This window comes from Sebastes umbrosus, chromosome 21 (assembly GCF_015220745.1).
Source record: "Sebastes umbrosus isolate fSebUmb1 chromosome 21, fSebUmb1.pri, whole genome shotgun sequence".
NCBI lineage: Eukaryota > Metazoa > Chordata > Actinopteri > Perciformes > Sebastidae > Sebastes > Sebastes umbrosus.
The window spans coordinates 1,956,473-1,978,311 of record NC_051289.1 but is presented as its reverse complement, the minus strand read 5'-3'; the positions used below and the strand labels follow the sequence as shown (position 1 = coordinate 1,978,311).

The following is a 21,839-nucleotide window of genomic DNA, read 5'->3' as shown; positions in this document are numbered from 1 at the left end:
CCGGCTAAAAACATCTGCACACACACAAACTTTTGAGTTCAATTTTACACCAATCACCTCACAAAATAAATCTGATTTTGTCAAATGAATATTTATTTCAAACCAGGGGTGAAAATACATAATAAAAAAAGACAACAGTTTAGGTTTATAGCACACATTTTTCAGGAGTTATACATCTTTGTATTGCCTGCTCAGTTGCGTCAACATGAAACATTTACTGACACTCAAGTCCACAAAACAGCTGAAAGATTGATTCAAATAAAACCTGTTCTTAAGCTACCAAATTCACAAGCTACAGACACAGAATAAAACAATTTCTAACTTCACACATTAATATACAGACTACTGTAGTAAAACAGCTTATGACTGGATATGTTTAGCTGTGAACAAACATCATAGCAGCGTTCAACTGTTCAAGTAGCAGCGTCACAGCCGGTAGTCACAACCCCTCCCAACCAAACCAAGTGATTACATGTCTTATAACTGGCTTTTTAAAGTACTTAAAGTATATTAACAGCATGAAAACAACTTTCACTTTGGTTGAGGAGGTTTGCAAACCAACAACTGCTGGTCGAAGGCACACAGAGGTAAGAAGCTGCGTTTATATTCGTCTTTGTGACTTTACTGAAAATGATCAAAAGTAGGAAATGATAGAATATAAAAAAAAAATTCTCGTAAAGTTTTTTTGTAGATTTACCACTTCAATCTCAGAGAATATTAAGGTTTTTTCCTAGTAAATTTGAGTTTTTTCTCATAGATTTACCTCTTCAATCTCAGAGAATATTCAAGTTTTTCCCTCTTAAATTTGTAAATTTATTCTCTTAGATTTACCACTTTAATCTCAGAGAATATTCATGTTTTTTCCTATTAAATTTGAGGGGTTTTTTCTCATAGATTAAAGTCTTTAATCTCAGAGAATATCCAAGTTTTTTTTCTCATAAATTTGTGAGTTTTTCTCTCGTAAATTCACAACTTTAATCTCAGAGAATATTTATGTTTTTTCCTCGTAAATTTGTGAGTTATTTCCCGTAGATTTACAACTTTAATTGCAGAGAATATTCATGTTTTTTCCTAGTAAATTTGAGTTTTTTTTCTCATCGATTTAACTCTCTGATCTCAGAATATTCAATATTAACTCTCTGATCTCAGAATATTCAAGTTTTTTCCTTGTAATTTGGATTTTTTTTCTCGTAGATTTACCACATTGATCTCAGAGAATATCAAATTTTTCTCATACATTTTTGAGTTTTTTCTTGTAAATTTACAACTTTAATCTCAGAGAATATTTAATTTTTTTGCTCGTAAATTTGTAAATTTTTTTCACGTAAATGTGAGTTATTTCTCGTAGATTACCACTATAATTGCAGAGAATATTCAAGCTTTTTTCTCATAAATTTGAGATTTTTCTCGTAAATTTAGTTTTTTCCTCGGAATATTACCCCCCAACCCCGGCTCTGAAAATATGGAGACCCTGTAGCACCCAGAGGACGTCCGGGTTCGGGTGAGTTAGATGTGTTTCCATGGAAGAAGAGAGAAGTAGTAGTGTGACTGGTCGGGGAATCAGAGGTGAGAGTTGCAGGGTAAAGGTCGAAACGCCACCTCCATGTTCTCCTCCATGATGATGTCGAAGCGGCACATCAAAGGCCTGACGGAGAGGAAGAAAGAGCACGATTAGTCGATTATTCACTTGAGCGATTGACGGTAAATTAACTAGGAAAATAAAAAACATATTAAATATTAAAGCTGTCTATTTGTGAAGTTTAACTGTATTTGTACTTGTAAATCAGCTAAATGTCTAAAACTCTAACAAACAAGTTTCTTTTCTTGTAAAATTTGAGTTTATCGCAGATTTACCCCTTTAATCTCAGAGAATATAAAATATTTTTCCCCGTAAATTAGTTTTTTCTTGTAGATTTACTATTTTAATCTCAGAATATCCAAGTTTTTTCTCGTAAATTTGTGAGTTTTATATTGTACTTTTACCACTTAAATCTTAGAAAATATCTATGTTTTTTTCTCGGAAATGTGTGATTTTTTTATCTTTAGATTTACCACTTTAATCTCAGAGAATATCCACATTTCTTTCTCATAAATTTACATTTTTAATTTTGGAAATTTTTAGTTTTTTTCCTCGTAAATTTGTGTAGTTTTTTATTGTACAATATACCACTTTAATACCAGACAATATCCAAGTTTTTTTCTTTAAATTTGTGATTTTTTTATTGTACTTTTACCACTTTAATACCAGACAATATCCAAGTTTTTTTCTTTAAATTTGTGATTTTTTTATTGTACATTTTCTACTTCAATCTCAGAGAATATCCAAGTTTTTTCGTAAATTTGTGATGTCTTTTAATCGTAGATTTACTACTTTTATTTCAGAGTATTCAAGTTTTTTCTCGTAAATTTGGGAGTTTTTTTTCTCGTATATTTACCACTTTAATCTCAGATAATATTCAAGTTGTTTCTCGTAAATTTGTGAGGTTTCTTTTCTCGTACATTTACCACTTTAATCTCAGATAATATTCAAGTTTTTTCCTCGTAAATTTGTGAGTTTTTCTCGTAGAAACCTTAAAGCTGTTTAATTGTGACGTTTAACTGGCAGTCTGATTAGTAATCTTTGGTGCTTTGAACACTGTACACACTGTATTTGTCTAAATCTGTAACAAACAGCGCTGCGGGTTCAGGACTGACCTTTCGGGACGATCCAGCGGCGTGATGCGTATTCGCAGCAGTCTGATTTTGTAACGAGGGCCGATCACGTTGCCGGTGTTGATGCGCATCGAGATCTTCTGGACCTGCTGCAGATCGTCATCGAACTGGGCCAGCAGCCGCGTGGAGGTGTACTGCTCGAACCGGAGGAGCTTCCTGGGAACAAAGAGGAGGAGAAAGGTCAAGGTATTTTAGTTTGAAAGTTGATTGTGTGGTGTGAACTTCTGCAGATTGATGGTTAACAGGGAGAAACTGGTATTCCAGATGTTTCACTGACAGACTTACTGGTCTATTCGGGCCTCCGTGAAGTTTCTGCCGTTGTGCAGCCGGATGTAGACGACCCCCCAGCGGAGGTACTGGTTCCAGGTGACCATGTCCACTCTGTAGCTCAGCTCTGCCACAACAAAACACACATTCGTTTTAATTTTATGAATTATTTAAAAATAAATAATTTTATTAAATTATATTTTTACTTTTTTTATTAATTATTAAAAATATATATGTTTTGTTAAGTTATATTATTTGTTTTTTAATGAATTATTAAAAACATTAATTTTATTAAATTATATTCCTTTTTAAAAACTAATTATTAAAAATTAATTAAAATAATTAAAAGGAAAAGCGCCAAATCTTCACATGTGAGAAGCTGAAACCAAAAAATAACTTAATTAAAACTTTAAACTAAATAGTTGCCGATTAATATTCTGTCAATTGATTGATTGATTAATAGATTAATCGTTTCAGCTGTGCTTGTATACTCTGTTGACAAGTTTAATTTATAACAAAACATCATATTTTATAAACTCTTCATATGTTTTGTGTGTAAAACTCTTAACTTGTAAAGTATCTAAAGTTCTCAGATAAATGTGGAGGAGTGAAAAGTACAATATTTCCCTCTGAAGTATCTCAAGTGAAGCACAGTATCAGAACCTGCTGCAGTAAATCTGCTGTGTGTGAATGATGTTTTGTGGTGACACCTGATGTGTTTGACTCACTCCTGTAGGGCAGCGTCGCCGTGGTGCTGAAGAAGACTTTGGTCTGTCCCAGTCGCAGCAGAGTCTCCCTCCACTGGCTGACATCGTAACCTGCAGGTGAGACCACACAGGTGAGATCACACAGGTGAGATCAGACATGACACTTCCATCGGTCACAGTAAAGAGCTCACTTCAACACATCACAGGTGAGATCACACAGGTGAGATCACAAAGGTGAGACCACATAGGTGAGATCAAATGAGATGCTTCCATTGGTCACAGTAAAGAGCTCATTTCAACATGTCACCACCTACCGAGCACGGGGCAGGATGCGGGTTTAAAGGCCTCGCACTGCAAACAGCGGCCCTCCAGGAACTCTCCGTAGGACGAGCAGGGGTAACCCGTCAGGCTGCAGGTCCGGTTCAGAGAGCACAGGTACAGAAACACCGAGCGCTGGTGGTCACACACAAAATAAGATTTACCTGTGGGAGGCAAAGACAAAAACACTGAGTGAGTGTGTGTTCATTAATGAGTGTGTGTGAAAGTTTTCTGCTTGTGTGTGTGTGTGTGTGTGTGTGTGTGTGCGTGTGTGTGTGTGTGTGTGTGTGTGTATGTGTGTGTGTGTGTGTGTTCACCTGAGAAGATGGTTTTGGGGCACCCTGGTTGGTCGGCGCCACCGTTGGCATAGAAGTCGATGTGACCGTGAGCTCCTCTCAGTCCAAATGCTGCACAGAAAATACAGATTCAGTACTGAGGGAATGAATTACATACAAATACAAATATTATTTATATTATAGATAATTATTATAGTCCTGAACCTGCTGATTATTCAGTTTCTCTAATTACGACCAAAGAGCGCACAAATATGGAGGACAGAACCTGCCAAAATCAAAAATAAATAAATGACTCGATAAATATGTCATTAAATGTAGCAAAAATAATATAAAAAATAAATATAGCATTAATTAATTGAGAAAATGTGACATAAATTGATACTTCTCTTTTAATTTGCTTATTTCTTTATTTATCTTTTTATTAATTCCCTTATTTGTTTACTCTTCTGTGTAATTATTTTATTTATTTATCTATTTATTTGTATTAATTTTAAAACATATTTATTATTTTTTTCCTTATTTTTGTATTTATGTATTTATTTTTGTATTTATTTTTTATTTGTTTTATATTTATTTTAATTTTATTTTTATACATTTTTAAATGTATTTACTTTATGCATTTATTTTTTATTTTTTTATTTATTCTATATTTATTTTATTTTTATACATGTTTTAATTTATTTTATTTAATTTTCATTTATTTTTTAATCTATTTTTTATTTATTTTATATTTATTTTTAAATGCATGTATTAATTTATGTATTTATGCATTTATTTATTTCTGCACGATTTCCCTTTGCATTTCACCCTTTATTTATTTCCCCAAACTTATATATTTACGTTACAGATTGACATTTAGTCAGTTATTATCGGTAAATGTAATTAAGATGCTCACAGTTCATGTCGGTGTGAAGTACGTCCACAAACATGGCGTCTGAGGGGTCCAGCCTCTCCTCTGGCATGGAGCTGGTGAACATCGGCCCCGCTGGGTCCAGACCTGGAGGGGAGGAGGTCGGAGGTCAACTCAGGCTTTTTCTAAACCTTAACTTATCTGTTGTTTGCATAATTTTCCTGTTTTCACCATTTATCAGTGCATTTTAATGTCACAAAAATTGTTGATATCCTCTTGATTTGTGAACCTTTAAAACCTAAAATTATTCCCCTTTCTTTTGCTTTCCTTTTGTTTTATTCCTGTTTTTCTGTATATTTTTTAAGATTTATTTACCTGTGATTCGTCCGATCTTCCCCTTCAGGTTTGCTCCCACAAATCCAGCCAGGTGAGCTCCCAGACTGACGCCGATGAGGTGGACTGAGCTCAGAGAGGCTCCTTCCTCCTGCAGACACACAACATTAACAAAGTCACATTCAAGGTACACATTTTGTTTTATTTGTCTTTCATCTTTCTGTTCATGCATGGATATAAAATCTGTACGGCGTTAAATACTAAGCAGAGTAAAGACGCTCTGTGATAACATAGAAACCTGCCCAGCGTTCAGGACACAGTAGCTAACATTGTCCTCTGGATTCTGTGGGTATTTTATATTCCAGCATTTTTAAGACACTGTATACTTAAATTCAACAACTTTTCAGCCGACATATATTTATTTATTTTATGAATTTTTAAATGTATCTAATCATTTTTTTCATTATTTATTTATTTATTTTTTTCATTTATTTATTTATTTGTTTTATATTTTGTTTTATTATTCTTTTTTTATAATTTTTTAATGTATTTCATTTTTATTTCATCTATTTATTTAATTTATTTTGTATTTATTTTTATTTTATTTTTATACATTTATAAATTTATTTCATTATTTTTTCATTTATTTAAGAAACCTATTAAGTATGAATGATTGTTATTGTTATTCACAGGAAATAATCTGCTCAAAATCCATCCAAACCCTAAACAACTCTTTAAGCTTTTAGTCAAGAGGTCAAATACACAATGTCAAACTGACAAAAACAAAATATTCAGCTCGTTTTAGTTCTGAGTTTGTGTGATATATTTCTGTAAAGGGAGCAGAAGAACTCAGCAACAACCTTAAAAACACCATAACTAACATATTTTCACTTTAAAAAATTGCATGCTCCACTATGTTGACCAGCTAATCAGTAAATGTGCAGAAAAACCAAAACTAGGAGCTAAAAGGGGCTAAAAAAAAATCTGCGCAGAGTTGGTGCTAATTTGTTTTATGCTGACCTGCATGGTCATGATGAAGCCGGTCAGGTTGTAAGCCGCCTCCCTGGTGTAGGAGACGGCGGTGAAGTAGTTGAGGTTGGCCGCCCCCTTGTTCCAGTCCACCACGATGACGTTCATGTCGTCCTGCTCGGTCAGCAGGTGGACCAGGTGGTCTATCCAGATGGGGGGCGCTCCGGTGGGCCGGTAGCCGTGGATGACGAAGGCGGTGGGGCGCAACAGGTTGAAGAGCGGCTGGGAGGACAGGCGGTGGTGGTTGAGCTCGCGGCCGCAGTCGAGGTTGGAGCGGGTGTAGAGCAGCAGCCGGACGTACAGGCTGGTTCCCATGAAGCAGTGGGACAGGTTGAGGTCGGTGAAGTTGTCGCAGGACTCGCCCGCCCCACTCTCCTCCTGGCCTGGATGCACAACACGGGAAAAGAGTCAGAACGGGGGCTAAAACTTTATATTAAAGCTGCTCTATATGTAGATAATTTAACGTCTGTAGGAGGGTCTTAGTCCTGGTCAAACCATCCAGACACATGATATACAGAGTGAAATAAATATAAACATACACACTCAAATAAAACAGAATAAAATGAAAGGAAAAGTAAAATAAAAGATGAGATAAAGGAAGGTGGAAGGTTCAACCAACATCAGGCAGACGACAAACCAGAAGGATGTGTTGAGGTCAAAGGTCACTGATGCATAAACAAGACCAGGAATGTGATGAACAAAGCCAGACATTTTGCCGTTGAAGATGTTTCAACCTGTTTCCTGACAGAATGAGCACACTGGGTCCTTTTTTTTAGTTTCTATAAGTTGCTTGTCACCTTTTTCATAATGGTTAAATTTGCCCTGGACAGACACAACGTCAAACATCTATAAATCTGAAATCTGTGACAATATTATAACAAAATCAGCCGGACTTTTGACACAAATATCTGTCTTTCAGGAACACCTTTGGTCTTGTCTTTATCTGAATGTTTGCTGATGTGTTTCTGACCCAGTTAACCTCACCACCACTTCACTTTTCATCCTCTTCACAGGTTTAAAAGTCCAAAGTCTCAAGTTAAAGCTTCACTGCTGTCTTACTGGAAATGCTGCTTGGATCAATTGTTCGTCTGGTAAGTGACGTTGGGTCCTCTTTAGCTCCTCGATGTGAGGATTACAGCTAACACGGAGTCTCTTTAGCCTATTTAAAGTGTCTTTAGCCTGCATACTGTAAAATCCAGGCTGGTGGTTGTTTTCACACCAATTAATCCCTCCTGGCTGCTGTGTGTCTGCCAGTGACCTTAAACATTATTAAAAGACAGACAGAGTGTCCAACAACAAGTCCTGAATCGGGAAAACGTGATCACTGTCCTCATGGCTACCGGAGAAACAAAAAGCGTTGCCAGCAAAGTCTGCCGAGGATGTTAAAATGTTTGACTGTTCTGCTTTGTTTCTTCTTCTTCAGTACTGTATGTAATTCTGGCAAGCTGGTGCAGAGGAAATACTGGAGCTAATGTTAGTTTTACCCTGTGCAGACATATTATCAGTCCTGGCAGACATCTGTAAGTTTATTTTAATACTTTTAGAGGCCATGGATAGGTTTTCACTAGAAAGGATGAGAGTCAAGTGTGAAGAAAACATCATTTTGTGCAGCAGAAATATGTTTCATCTGCTTCTTCATTCTGTTAATAATTTAACCACCATTCAAATATGTCATTTGTCCTGTTGCTCCGCTTGCTCGCTCTACATAGACATGAAGGAGCATCGCTCAACACAGTGAGGCGACACACGTCAGCTAAAAGCACAATATCACTCTATATTTCAGCTGCTTGGCAGTAATGTTAGCTGACCAGACCAAGGTCTCTCCATGAATCAATGCTGATCCTAGTGTTGGCTTTTCCTGCCTCAGCCTCCCGACCGCGGCCGGAGGGAACAGGGGAGATGCCGGAGATTTGGTCGGAGACGATAACGTTTCTCTCTGCAGAGCCTCGTCACTTCTCAAGACACGGGAAACCTCTGTTGGTCTGGAGGAGCTGCAGCAGTTATTTCTGCACAAACGTCCACTGAACATTCACTAGATATTCTCAGAGCTAAACTAACTCTTCTGCAGTGTGGAGGTGGAGTGTGCACGTCAGAGTGGAACAAAAGAGCGAGAGCAAGCGCGGTGTGTGAGTGAAGGCAGGCAGAAGAACAGAGACTCCGGTCCTGGAGACCAAAGCTACGGTCTCCCCGTGTCCTCCGACCGCGGCCAACACTGTTTAACAGACGGGCTTCACTAGATACAACTTTGCAGTTTTGGTGCTTCTGTGTAGTTTGTGTTGGAGTCTTGTCTGAACAGCGGAGCCACACTCGAGCGCGCATGGGACACCGACCCGCAATGAAAGTGGTATCAATCTTCTCATCTTAACTCTCAGCAACAAATCAAGTATTTCCCAAAATATCTAGCGTGGTCTTTTTCTGCAAACACTGCTGGTTAGCATGTAGCATCAAGGCTACCGGTAGTTCCCCCCCCCCCCGTGGTGGATGGTGATCCCCGCTCTGCAATTAGCCCCCCCCCCCACACACACACACACACACACACACACACACTCAGAGGAGTGCGACACTGCCCTCAATAGGATCAGGCTGCTATAAAAAAACACCTCATCCCCTCAACCGCCCGCCCCACCCTGAACACCAGAGGGTGGAAATGGCCCCAATCCAGCCCCCAAACACACACACACACACACACACACACACACACATTAGTAAACTATGAATAGCTGCGAGACCATGTGTGTGTGTGTGTGTGTGTGTGCGTGTGACCTGGTGTATATTTACTTTCATACCAGCAGACAGAAACAGCAGGCTTTAACTTCACAGTGGAGCAGATGGGAGGGGGTTAAATAATCTGTTCCTTCCTAAACTCTCTCTGTCTGCAGTCACACACTTTATTTAATGTTTGCAGGTATTCACAGTTACTTTTATCTTCCTGCAGGATCAATACCTCAAAGATAAGACCTGTCAGCAGATTTGAGCAGAAGTTGACATTATTCTACGATGAATAAACAGAATAGTTGGTGTAATTTCTTACCTTTGCCGAGACAGAGGAGACTCAGGAGACCCAGCAGGAGTCTGCAGGGCAGCATCCTTCCTACAACCATAGAGACGGAGAGAGGAATGATGGAGGTGAGGACGGAGAGAGAGACGAAGCTCTGAATGCAGAGGGAAGGAGGGAGTGACTGAAGGAGGGAGGGATTGTTATGAGAGGGAGGGAGGGAGGAGAGGGAGGAGAGGTGGTGTCTTCACCCACAGTAAGGATCTAAAAGGTTGGAGATGTAAAGAGGGAGTGGACATTTAACAAAAGATGTGTAGAAAAGGCAGAAATGGTAAAAAAAAGTTTGTTATGCAGACAAATGTGAGAACTTTCAGATCTTCATAAATGGAGAAATAATGTCCTACTTGAAAATGAAGATGCGTTAAGGTAAAGCTTCACTACTAACACACTCATATAATCGTAAAGTAGCTATAATCTGCATTTTTATAATAATGTATTAAAGGTCCCATATTGTAAAAAGTGAGATTTTCATGTCTTTTATATTATAAAGCAGGTTTAAGTGCTATATAAATACTGTTAAACTATCAAAACGCTCAATATACGGAGAAACGCACGCAGCCTGTATTCAAAAAGTGTGCGTTTGAAACAAGCTGTCAGGATTTCTGTCCATTTGTGATGTCACAAATCTACAATATTTAGACCATTACACGGTTTTAAACGTAAACATTCTAAATGTGTCCCACTCTATTTCCTGTTGCAGTGTATGTGAATGACATCAGCTGACAGGAAGTAAACATGGACCCAAGCTGTTGCCTAACAACGCAATTCTGTTGTAATTCCGTTGCAATTCCGTTGAAATGCACTAAAACGGAGTGTTTCAGACAGAGGGTGAATACAGGTATATTCAGGCAGACAGTATGAAGAAAATAAAGTTTTTTTTTAACATTACAGAATGTAAACATGTTCTAGTAGAAACACAAAATACAAGTAAGAGCCTGAAAATGAGCACGATATGGGACCTTTAAATAACAATATTAAAACAATGTGAAAGGTGTCACTCGTAGTTCCACTCGGCTTTACGGAGCTTTATAGTTTCAGCTCATTGTTTATCTGTCCGACCCTCAACTTAACTGTTCTGGTTCACTCTCACCGCTCTCATAGCGTTGTTTTCAGCGATTTTTCCGAAAATACGGAATACTCACCTGCAAAAATTTTGTATCAAAACTATTCATACCGGCAGCGATGTGAATTTGCGACAGTTGTAACGCTTTGGTTCAGACTACGGAGCCTCTGTGTTGTTGGAAACTAAAGTGTATGTATGGACTATGTCTGTTCCACACAACGTGATTGGTTGATGCCTTTAGTCGTGGTGCGAAAAAAATTCTCTTGCTTTTTCGCCTCGTAATATTCGTGTTCTGTGTGAAAGTATTCATGACAAAAACAAGTTAGAACAAAAATATATTAACAAAGTAATTGCACGAAAAAATGCAACGATTAAAATGCAACGATTTGTCGACTAATTGTTGAATCGATCGACAGAAAAATAATCGCCATCTATTTTGATTGATTAATCTAAAGTTAAAGTATTTTTTGTTATGCAGCAATGGCAGAAAAAGCTCTTAAATCTGGAGATTTTACTGCTTTTCTCTGTTTTATATCATATTAAACTGAATATCTTTGGGACAAAAAAAGACATTTAAAGACATCACCTTGGACTTTGAAAAACTGGGACATTTTATAGACCAAACAATTAATCGATTAATCTAGAAAATAATCCACAGATGAAGATAATCGTTACCTGCAGCCCTGATGTGTATATCTTTTATAAATGTGTAAGTCGAAGGAGGAGGTGGAAGAACATTGAAGGATTTGGGATTTATTTTGTATTGCATTGTATTGTATTTTTATTCTTCCTCTTAAAGCCACTTTGTGTCGTGGTTAACTCACTCTTTTGGATACCATAAATATAAGTTTGATTATAGGTTTTGTAAAAATGACTCAGTATAGCTAAAACCTCACAAAAAACGTCCTCACGGGAGGAAGTAAAACAGCTTTAACAGTCAGTGTAAGGTTGGCCGAGTGGCTAAGGCGTAAAAACTGAGAAAAATTCCAGTTAAGCAGTCCAGGTGTATTTATTAACAATTAGTGGAAACCAACAATCCAGTGCAAAAATAGGTACAGTGCAGGCCTGGCATCCAGGAAACAGGTTCTTCCAAAATAATAAAAAATATAAGCAAAATGACAAAAATATATATGAAGATACAGCATAGGCTATGCCCCTTTAAATGTTGGGCCCTTGCAGCTCTACAATATGGCTTGCCTCTCATCAGAGGTTTGCTCTCCACTGACCCCCCCTCCAGGTATTCCAGCCTCCTCTTTTATGAAGCTGGATCCTACTAAGTAAAACAAATAATAATTAATAAACAATCAAACAACAGCATAATAATATCCAGTCCAAAAAAATAGGACATCATTTATAATTAAATTATAAAATATTTAATATAACATTTTGAGGCAAGTAATTATTCAAACTAATTAAAATTACCTTGCCTATTATCAACCCCCCCAAACACCCCTCCAACTCTACAGTACTTGGTACCTTCTCTGGGAACCCCCCTTACATAAGCTATTGGTACGCTCCTGTTCGGTTTCTGCAGTCCAGGTCTAAACCAAGGAGCGCATCTACAGCAGAGAAGAGAGGGTGACAAACAACTTACTGAATATCCATTTTACAATAAATGGAAATGTTCAATATTAATACTTATGCCTGTGTGTAATTCATAAATACATTTTTACTTTGTATCACTCTGACCCCCATTAAGAAATGTATTACTTTGTCGACATTTAGAAGTACTGATGCTACAGTAACACTTAACACCTGAGTTAACATGATGGAGGTGGCGTTACAGTGTGTGTGCGTTGCATCTTACTTTACAGGGCACGGTCTAACCCGTGACAGTCAGCTCAACAGTAAAGTCAGCAGGTTATATTAGTAACACACTAGATTTTATTAATCAAAACAAATCTCTGTTCACATTCCATCACAATTAGCAAGCATAAAGCATAACATAACGCATAACTTGGTTAACTTTGTAATGTGGAAATGAGCTTTAATTTATGATTTTTTCTCTGATTTACAGTGTTAATGTCCTTTTATTTCAAAATAAAATTGCAAATCTTTCAGTTTAGCATTTAAAACATCCATTCCAGTAAAAAACTGAACGCCATGTGGAAATATCTACTAAAGAGGATCAAATGAAATCCTGGTGGGTGGCCTTCATCTCAGCTGCTCGTCATCACTGATTAGTGAGGTTAAAGTTTCATTGTTTCTAATCTGAGCTGTGTAAAAAATGTGAGCCCCACCAGTGCTGGTTATGAATAGCTCCACGGTCTCTGACCACACTGCTGCCCTGTACTCACTGAATTCATCGTGTAATTTAACATCTAGGGACAGAAAACACTTCAAAAGCAGTGAAACTGAGCTGAGGGCTACAGTGATGTCAGAGTGCACGCTGAAACCGCACAACCAGTGGTCCAAAGACTTCTTAAAGGCACGGAGAGAGACCAGCGTGTAGACTACAAACTGGCCTCTTTAAAATCTGTTTATCAGAAGGAATACCGCTTTACGTCACACTAAATGAGCCCTTCAAAGGAAAAATATGTACAATTTAGTGTTTTCTACATTAAAGAGGACCTATTATGCTTATTTTTAGGTGCATACTTGTATTTTAGTTTTTCACTAGAACATGTTTGACATGATTTAATGTTCAAAACACGCTTTACTTTTGTCATACCGGCTGTTCAGCTGCACCTCTTTTCACCCTCTGTTAGAGCTCCTGACAAACTAGCCGTTATGCAAATGTGTTACTTGGTGACATCACCACGTTACGGAGGAAAAGGCGGGACTTCAAGCGAGGTGTTTCAGGCAGTTCAGGAGCAGAGTTTATGTGGGGGGGGGAATAATTCCTTTTGGCGTGGACTTTGTAACTTTGCAGACCTTTTACATGCACAAAAAAACTATATAACAGACTAAAGGAAAGAGGAAAAAAGCATAAAAGGTCTCCTTTAATTCATCATTTAGCAGCAGTATTTCACTCTGATTCGGACTAGCCAAACAGACTTTGGCTTGTGAAAGCGCAAATAGATGTACGCTATATTTAGAATATTTCACCACTTTACCTCGCCGTCAGACAGCCCTTTCTGACGGGGGAACTGAAACCGTTATCTATGCTCTCTTCAAAGCCACCAGACTCCATTGACAAAAACTGTAATTTTACACAACACAAACAAACTAACCGATCGAGGCAGCGGTAGACCAGCGACTTCTGTGTTCTGAGAGGTAAAATTACTGGTTTTGATATCAGCTTCAGTTCCTCATCAGAATGGGCTGTCTGGCAGCGAGGTAAAGCGGTGAAAATATTCTAAATATAGTGTACACTTAAACTGATATTGATCTTTTTAGGTGTTTTTTAGGTCCGTCCACAGCAGTACATCGCTTTGCTCCTGTTTCTCCAAACTCCATCTACTGTAGGTAACACACTGACTATGGAGAAGTACCTCATACAACCACACTTCAAAAAATCCAAACTATCCCTTTAAGTTTTTTAAGTTTTTTACTTGAAGTTTCTGAATGAATGTTTTCTTCCTTCCAATCATCATTTATTTTCTTTGCACCATGAAAATGGACTTGAAACTTACTCACTAAGTTATCTGTGAATCAGTGAACACCATGCCTAATTAAATGTTTTCTTTCGTGTCGTGGATTAGCAGTATTCAAGTCTGCAAGTTGCTTTTTTTTTTACACTAGATTACAATGAAAGGAAACCAAAACTGTCTGGACTGTTGGACAAAAATGCATCCTAAAATCTGCAATGAGAGAAAGATCCTGCAGGTGTTTGTGAGCAGCCAGGTAAAAAGTCAGTGTAAGGTCACAATGTCCCGGCCTGTTAAAGAGCTTATAGCTTTGAGGCCACGCCTCCCCCTCATCAGTCACCTGACTTGGCAAATAACAGAGAGAGGCTGGTGTGGATCCTGTCAAAGAGATTATAAAATGTGTGGTCAGGCTGCGCTATATCTTTGTAAAAAACATCTTTATTTATCCAGAAAAGGTTGAAAGACAACTGCTTTCATAACTCCACTGTTAAAACACTGAGCAGTAAAACCAGCTGGAGGTGCAGCATGTTTGCTCAGCAGATGTTTTTAAGCGGACGCGGCTAGTTCCCGAAATTCACATCTGGTTTCCCCGTGTCTTCAGATAGTTTGGAAGTCTGATTATTCAGTTCATTATATTTAAACGCTGAAACACTACTTTGAGAATAAAAAAAACAAGTGTGTACTCCCACATCTTCACTTTGTGCTACGTTTATGACTACAACTTGGTGCCAACTTTGCCCATCACTCATTCAGCCTTCGGTGAGCAATTTGGGGTTGCAGTAAGTGTCTTGCTCAAGGACACATCGACATGCCGGGGATCGAACCACCGACCTTCCGATTGGTGGACGACCTGCTCTACCTCTGAGCCACAGCCGCTGGTTATCATAACCTGACCTGCAGCTGGGATAGAAAAGGTCAGGAGGGGCTCGATGTTCTATTATAGGAGTCTTGAACTAAAGCTGATGACATAACCGCAGCTAAACCGCTGAACCTGAACATATTCATGTCTCAGTTAAACTGCAGTATTAGGTAATGATAATGGGATGACCCAACGCATATCCGTTCTCTGACACCGTGAGCTGTATTATCAGTTATGACCGTCAGAGAGACTTACTGTTAGCCATGCTAGGCTTCAGGTCTGTGGGTCTGTTCAGGTCTGTGGGTCGGTGCATCACTTTTTGTCCATACTGAAATATCTCAACAACTATTTGACGGATTGGTGTCAACTTTGGTACAGACATTCATGTTCCCCAGAGGATAAATGCTAAAGACTTTGGTGATCCTCTGACTTTTCCTCTAGGGCCACCATGAGGTTGACATTTGTGGTTTTAAGTGAAATATCTCAACAACCACTTGATGGATTGGTGTGAACTTTGGTACAGACATTCATGTCCCTCTTCGGGTGAATTCTTATCGCTGGTGGTGATTCCTTTTTCCTCTGGCGCCATCATCAGGTCAAACTTGAAATAATAATTTCACATCAAATTTCATATCAATAATTTGGTGGTGAGCGTGCTGATGTAGCATTTAGCTCAAAGCATGGCTGTAGACTGTCCTCTCTCTGGACATATTTTGGTCAAAATTATTTTAAAAACTAAATATAATTAATTCTAATCAAAGATTTTTGTTTACAGTATAACGTGTTGATATAAAAAGGAAGGTAATGATGCATTTTACGTGCATTTTACACTTTCAGTTTGGAATAACCACAGTGAGAAGAGCTGGGTAGTTAGCACGAGTAACTACAGCCACAATGGTTGAAGAGTCAAAGAAGGAGAGCACCACCCGTCCTGCAGGAGCTCAAAACGGCATCAACAAAAGCTCCAATACAGACGCAGCTTTTATACTGTCTGACTCACAGGTGATTTCTGGGAAATGGAGTGCAGAAACACCACAAAAACAGGCACCGAGCGACAAAATAAGGATGTAAAAATAAAAATATTTTATTAACAGAGTAAATATCCAATTACAGTATATATTTACAAATAATGTATCATCTGTATTATACGGCTCAGTCTAACTTTTTATCTCCCTGCAGAAACACTCGGGTGGTGTGTTGGAGAGCTAAGGCTGATGGGAGATGAACATGTCGAGGAGCTCCGCGGGGAAGGCGAAGACCACGATGGACACGTCGCTCTGGACGGAGGACAACGACTGCAGGTATCTGAGGTGGAAAGCCACGGGGGGAAGTCCTGACGCCGCCTCCTTTAAAGCTCCAGACGCCGCCAACTCTCCTTCGGCCAGAATCATCTCACAAACACACACAGAGAGAGGCAAGATAAAGTCACACAATCCTTTACATGCTCTGTGTTTTTATGATCATAACCTGTGATGTTTATATTTTATCACAAAAGGATAAAGAAAATGAACAATCCTGCACTCCAGCTTTAAGATCAATAACATATTTTATATTATCTAGCAGTTACAGTTTTATGACTTGTCTAGTCACCCATTTTACTGAGAGGTGGGACACCTGGCCTTTACACCTTTACACCAACTAGCAGTGACTAAAGGAAACAGATGGCAGGAGCTCAGACACACTTGTGTGTTTTGAAACTGTTCAGACAGCTGACTGTGTGTGTGTGTGTGTGTGTGTGTGTAGATACTTTGGCCCTGGCCGTCCTGGCAGCCTCGGCCTCTGAAGACATGCAGCGCTGCAGACTGACGGGGAGCGTCAGGTCTTTTAGCTCCACCCGCTCCACCTGAACGCCCCACGGTCTGGACGCAGCGTACAGCACCTCCTGCAGGACAACACAGGTCAAACTAATTTCACCAAGTATACGTATACTGTGTATACTACACTGCAGTTTTTTAAATTGCTAACACACTAAAATGACACTTAAAGCACAATAATTGAACCTGACACTCAGGCTCAAGTCTCTGAAACTCTAAACACATTTTCTACTTTGCACCAAATTTTGCAATTTTGCAACACACTGCACAAAGTTGTCTACATCAGACACAGGAATCTGGCATAAAATACTTTCAGTGCAAAAATGCAACAATTAAAATGCATGGATGTACTGATAGATTTTTAAAATGTGGAGAAAAATAAATATTTTCATCAATGTGCAGTACAACACACTCTTGTGTGGTGTTTGGTCAATATATTCATGTACAAACCCAGACTATATCATTGGAAAAGTAGAACGTGTTTTAGATTGAACACAGCAGTGTGTAACTGGTTCAAAACTGAATCAGATCCTATGACCTGTGTGTGTGCCATACGGTGACAAAATTTAGGTTTTTATAAATTATTGTACAGTTTAGAATGAAGTGTTTCATTTTGCAAAAGATCTGCTGCTGCTTGTGTTTGTGGTTGTGTGAAGTGTTTTGACAAAATGAGCCTTGTTTTCAAAATTGTGCTTAAGCAATCGTAAAAACCTGTAATACTGAGGGGCAACGTGTAGCATCAAGATATAAATATGTAATGGTCAAATGTATTTCATTCTTTATTTAAACAGGAAGTCTCATCGATGGACAGATGAGTGTTTCAGGATTCATAATAACCTGTAAGTGATGGTAAACGAAGAGCTCAAGGGGATTTGTCTTTAAAGAAAAATAAATGCTTAGCTCTGAGTCATTATGATATAATAATAATAATAAGGTAATGTTTGTGTATTTGACTCACTTCCATTCTCTTTGTGATGCCCGTCGTCTGCGTCAGTACGTCTGTCAGAGTGCGTGTGCCCAGCGTGGCTCTCAGGGTCGTCTGGGCCAGTGTGTGTGTGGCCAGGTAGCCATTCTTAACCCTGGTCACCCAGAGGGAGGGGTCCACCACCCGGTAAAACACGACAGCATCCACCGTCAACGTCACCCCGTCCGCAGTCAGAACCTGAGCAGGGTGAGGTGAGTAAATAAGAGTTTGAGATGAAGTAAAGGAAATAAATTCCATGTATAATCTGTAGACAGAGCTGCTGCTGACCTCTTGTGGATGGATGTTAAAGGAGACAGTGCGCAGGTCTACTGTCTGGATGACGTCCAGCCAGGGGATGAACCAGAACAGACCTGCAGAGACACAGTGAGGTGAGAGGATCCCAGCTGGAGCACTCGTCGTTTATTAAAACATTTCCACCATTAAATATGTAAAACCAGAATCAAAACCTTGGAATTATTACCTATAAAAACTAATGTCAGCAATCAGTGCTTTTCAATTTTTGCTGTATTTTTAGATGCTAAAATGTTTTTATTTCTGTATTTAGATAATATTCTGATACGTCTTCATTTGAATTCAAACTATAAAACCCTCTTAAGTTCTAAGGGTAGGATATAGAAGAGTCTGATTCGTACCGGGTCCTTTGGCTCGTCCTTTAACAACACGGCCCAGTCTGAAGATAACGGCCCTCTCATACTCCTGGATGACCTGCCAGACACAAACCACCACATATATACAGTATATTATAAATAGATAGATAGATAGATAGATAGATAGATAGATAGGTAAACCATATTGTATGTCACAAATATTGCACTTCCTCTGTTCTCATTCTATCTTATCTAATTTTATCTTTAAGAAAACAAGACAACAAACACACAAATCAGCCTCTTTGTATTATTATAATTCTTGATTAATCTGACAGTTATTTTCTCAACATCAATTAATTGATTAGTCTTTAAAACGTCCAAAAGCAGTGGAAAAAGTTTCCAGAGCTTATCGATTACCAAAATAATTTAATATTTTCTGTCCTTTGGCTAATTGTTAACTGACTAATCCTTCAAGTTCTTCTTTGGAAAACAAACTATATGAAATACCGGTATGCTTCCTTATTCCAGTATTCCTCAGAAAGGCACATCAGTATATCAGTTTTTAAATTATTTATTATGTCTTCCAAGAAAATGTCAGTGGTGCAAGAAGTATTCAGATCTTTACTTATGTAAAAGTACTAATACCACACTGTGGAAATACTCCACTACAAGTAAAAGTCCTGCACTCAATGTAAAAGTATGTTTCAGCAAAATGTACTTAAAGTACATAAAGTAAAAGTATTGCTGTGTCAGTAAAATGTTCCCCGTCAGTGTTTTACTATTATATCTGATGTTTCTGTATTAATATTACTGCTGCATTAATGTGTATGTTTTACTGCTGTAGATGTTTACGGTTGCACTAATTTTAACTCATATATATATATATAATATATTATACAGAATATATGCAGAAACTTGTATGTGTACTAAAAGCAGTTGTTTCCCTGGTGTTGTTTGTGTCAGATGACCTTAGCACATATCCAGGCTGTGAAGGGGAAGGTGAAGAGGATGAAGACCACGGACAGCAGGGTCAACACCAGCCCGAAGACCTCCGCCACACCGCCGTTCCTCCTTCCTCCATCTACCGACAACACAGACAGAGAGAGGTTTATTTCCGAAGGTATTATATAATCAGTTACGCTTCAGTTCTGATGAACATGAGTACAGTACCAGGCATGCCACTGAAGGAAGATTCACACTTCCGGAGGTGAAAACTAACAAATGGTGACATGGAACACTCTGTCTGGGTATATCATTCAAGAAAATAGCAAAAATCAATTTAAAATATTATTGAAAAAACATCTCCTATCTGAACAGCTCTCTGTGTCTGCTGATATTTAGCTAACATCAAATCATAAAAGGTTTAATGTTGGACAAATACAAAGTCACGTTTATACTTATGGTAAAAGAAGTTGTTGCTTGTTCTGTTTTTGTATGTTTTTGTATTTTGACATAATATGCTATATGGTCCAACCACTAATGAATCATATTGACCTCTATACTCTGTGAATAGTATTAACTTGAACCTATAGGTCCTGTGTTGTGTGTTAGGTTGAGTCTTAACTATTGTTGTGTTTTGTTGCTGTAGCTTTTGATGTTGTGGTCATTGTTGGTAAAGATTGTAATGTGATTATGTACTGAAATGTAGCCTGACAGTTCAAAGTGATTAAAGTGGACTCAAGTTTCAAGTTTATTTGTCATATGCATTTAAAAGTACAGTGTACAGTGAAATACAATGAAATGCATTTTACCCTGGCTCTCTGTCAGCCCTTAAAATCTATAAATAGTACAGTTGATTAATACTTCAATAAATAAGACAATACCTGAGAATAAAATTATAAAACAACCTAAAACATCCATAAAACAATCCACAGCTCTGCGTTCATTTAGTGCTACTGTTCAGTAGTCTGACCGCGTGAGGGTAAAAACTGTCTCTGAGACTTCCCTGAAGGGAGATGAGAGAACAGAGTTGTGTCCTGCATGATACAAAGTGCTTTCTTCCTGCAGCGAGTGGTGTAAATGTCCTGTAACTGTGGTAACGGTGATCCAATAATTGTCCTCATCAGGAGTTTGTGGTCATATGATGTAATGGTACGAAACCATACCAGTATGCATCCAGTTAAGATGCTTTCTATTGTGGACCGGTAGAAGTTGATGAGGGTTTTGTGGACATACCATCTTTAAACACCTCAAAAATACAGTCTCTGCTGTGCCCTTTTTATGACACAACTGATGTGCAGGGACCAGGAGAGGGAGTCAGAGATGTGGATGCCTACAGTAGGAACTTGAAGCTGAGTGTTATTTATATCCACAGGTGATTGGACAGTTTTAATTCTCCTGAAGTCAATTATAAGCTCCTTAGTTTTCTCTTTCTCATTCAGGGACAGATTGTTGTTGTGACACCACATGGTCAGGTTCCATGGTCAGACTCCAGGAAGAACAGCTGGGCTTCAGCCACAGCTATTGGAGATCCCAATAAAAGATAAAGATAAAGATAAAGGTGGAACCACAGCTGGAGAGGAGGTAGTGAAGCTAGCTAAAACTAGCATCAGCTAGCATAATCTAGTTTATCTACTGACCTTCTCTGTTGTTTTTAACGTTTTCAGCAACAAGATCCTCCGCACAGACTCCGACTCTGTTAGAGCCGATCATCCCCTCCGTACCACCGCTAAATGACCTATTAATCAATCAATGAACAGCAGAGTGTTGATGTTTAGCTTCATCAGACCATCAGAGAGGATCAGCTGCTGCTGTTTGGCCCGTTACGTAGGTTACCGCGTCACGTTGCCTAGCAACACCTTTTTTTTCTCCTCAAACTTTATTGAAACAGCATTCAAATATACAAACATTACAGACAACTACTCAACACAATGGTACAGAGAAACAAGAATATACATTTAATAAATATAAATAATATGTTTTTTTAAATAAATGGGATAAATGAACTTTAACAATATAAAAATGATGACAATATATATATATATATATATATATATATAGAGAGAGAGATATAAGAAGTATATATATTTATATATAAAAAATAAGAAATATATATATAAATAAGAAGTATATATATTTCTTATATATAAAAATGTCAACGTTCAGTATTATTTTCACTGTACAAACATAGTAGTTTTATTATTATTGCCTGAACCTAAGCAAGTTTTTGTTTACTTCATAACATTAAGCACGTATTTACTTTATATATATATATATATATATATATATATATATATATAACCAAGCATTCAGTCTATATTTCTTTATATCTTGTTTTTTTACCGTTTACTTACTTATAAATATCTTTATTGTTTACTTTATTAGACGTATTTACTTATTTATTAGATCTTGTTTTGTTTTTTACTGATGTTATCGTATCGTGTCGTGTCGTGTTGTGTCGTGTTGTGTCGTGTCTTGTCTTGTCTTGTCATGTC

At 38.0% G+C, this 21,839-nt stretch overlaps 2 protein-coding genes and 1 long non-coding RNA gene across 4 annotated transcripts; 1 reads left to right on the top strand and 2 right to left on the bottom strand.

The window, feature by feature from the left end:
* Positions 1-1,470: 1,470 nt before the first annotated feature.
* lipib (lipase, member Ib) lies at positions 1,471-10,281 on the bottom strand. Its single transcript, XM_037756175.1, has 11 exons — positions 9,912-10,281; positions 9,544-9,603; positions 6,504-6,895; positions 5,526-5,634; positions 5,196-5,297; positions 4,322-4,411; positions 4,001-4,168; positions 3,708-3,797; positions 2,998-3,106; positions 2,695-2,868; positions 1,471-1,645 (listed from the first exon to the last, which is right to left on the bottom strand). Exons 1-11 carry the CDS (start codon positions 9,958-9,960, stop codon positions 1,561-1,563), a joined length of 1,428 nt encoding a protein of 475 aa, XP_037612103.1. The 5' UTR covers positions 9,961-10,281; the 3' UTR covers positions 1,471-1,560.
* LOC119480157 lies at positions 3,985-20,203 on the top strand. The gene is made up of 4 exons (XR_005204849.1): positions 3,985-4,121; positions 5,554-5,670; positions 7,526-8,194; positions 20,193-20,203. It is a non-coding gene; the product is annotated as an uncharacterized LOC119480157 (long non-coding RNA).
* Positions 16,080-21,162, bottom strand: zgc:112408 (uncharacterized protein LOC550260 homolog). Of its 2 annotated transcripts, none has more exons than XM_037756177.1 (7): positions 20,985-21,158; positions 19,374-19,486; positions 18,451-18,523; positions 18,086-18,168; positions 17,792-17,995; positions 16,767-16,901; positions 16,080-16,410 (listed from the first exon to the last, which is right to left on the bottom strand). In XM_037756177.1, the coding sequence occupies exons 1-7, from the start codon at positions 21,055-21,057 to the stop codon at positions 16,225-16,227; spliced, it is 867 nt and encodes a 288-aa protein (XP_037612105.1). In that variant the 5' UTR covers positions 21,058-21,158; the 3' UTR covers positions 16,080-16,224. The 2 variants fall into 2 exon arrangements, with proteins under 2 accessions (XP_037612105.1, XP_037612106.1); XM_037756178.1 differs by having other exon boundaries at positions 16,283-16,415; positions 16,768-16,901; positions 20,985-21,162.
* Positions 21,163-21,839: the final 677 nt, after the last annotated feature.

Bases quoted from the DNA above. Each gene is read 5' to 3' on its own strand.
- lipib (XM_037756175.1), bottom strand. From the start codon at position 9,960: ATGAGTGTGTTAGTAGTGAAGCTTTACCTTAACGCATCTTCATTTTCA. The intron at 6,896-9,543 runs GTAAGAAATTAC...TTGTGCATCCAG, and splicing joins TCTCCTCTGTCTCGGCAAAG to GCCAGGAGGAGAGTGGGGCG. The intron at 5,635-6,503 runs GTCAGCATAAAA...GTGTGTCTGCAG, and splicing joins GCTTCATCATGACCATGCAG to GAGGAAGGAGCCTCTCTGAG.
- zgc:112408 (XM_037756177.1), bottom strand. From the start codon at position 21,057: ATGATCGGCTCTAACAGAGTCGGAGTCTGTGCGGAGGATCTTGTTGCT. The intron at 19,487-20,984 runs GTCAGTAGATAA...TGTTGTCGGTAG, and splicing joins CGTTAAAAACAACAGAGAAG to ATGGAGGAAGGAGGAACGGC. The intron at 16,902-17,791 runs GTGAGTCAAATA...GTTGTCCTGCAG, and splicing joins GCATCACAAAGAGAATGGAA to GAGGTGCTGTACGCTGCGTC.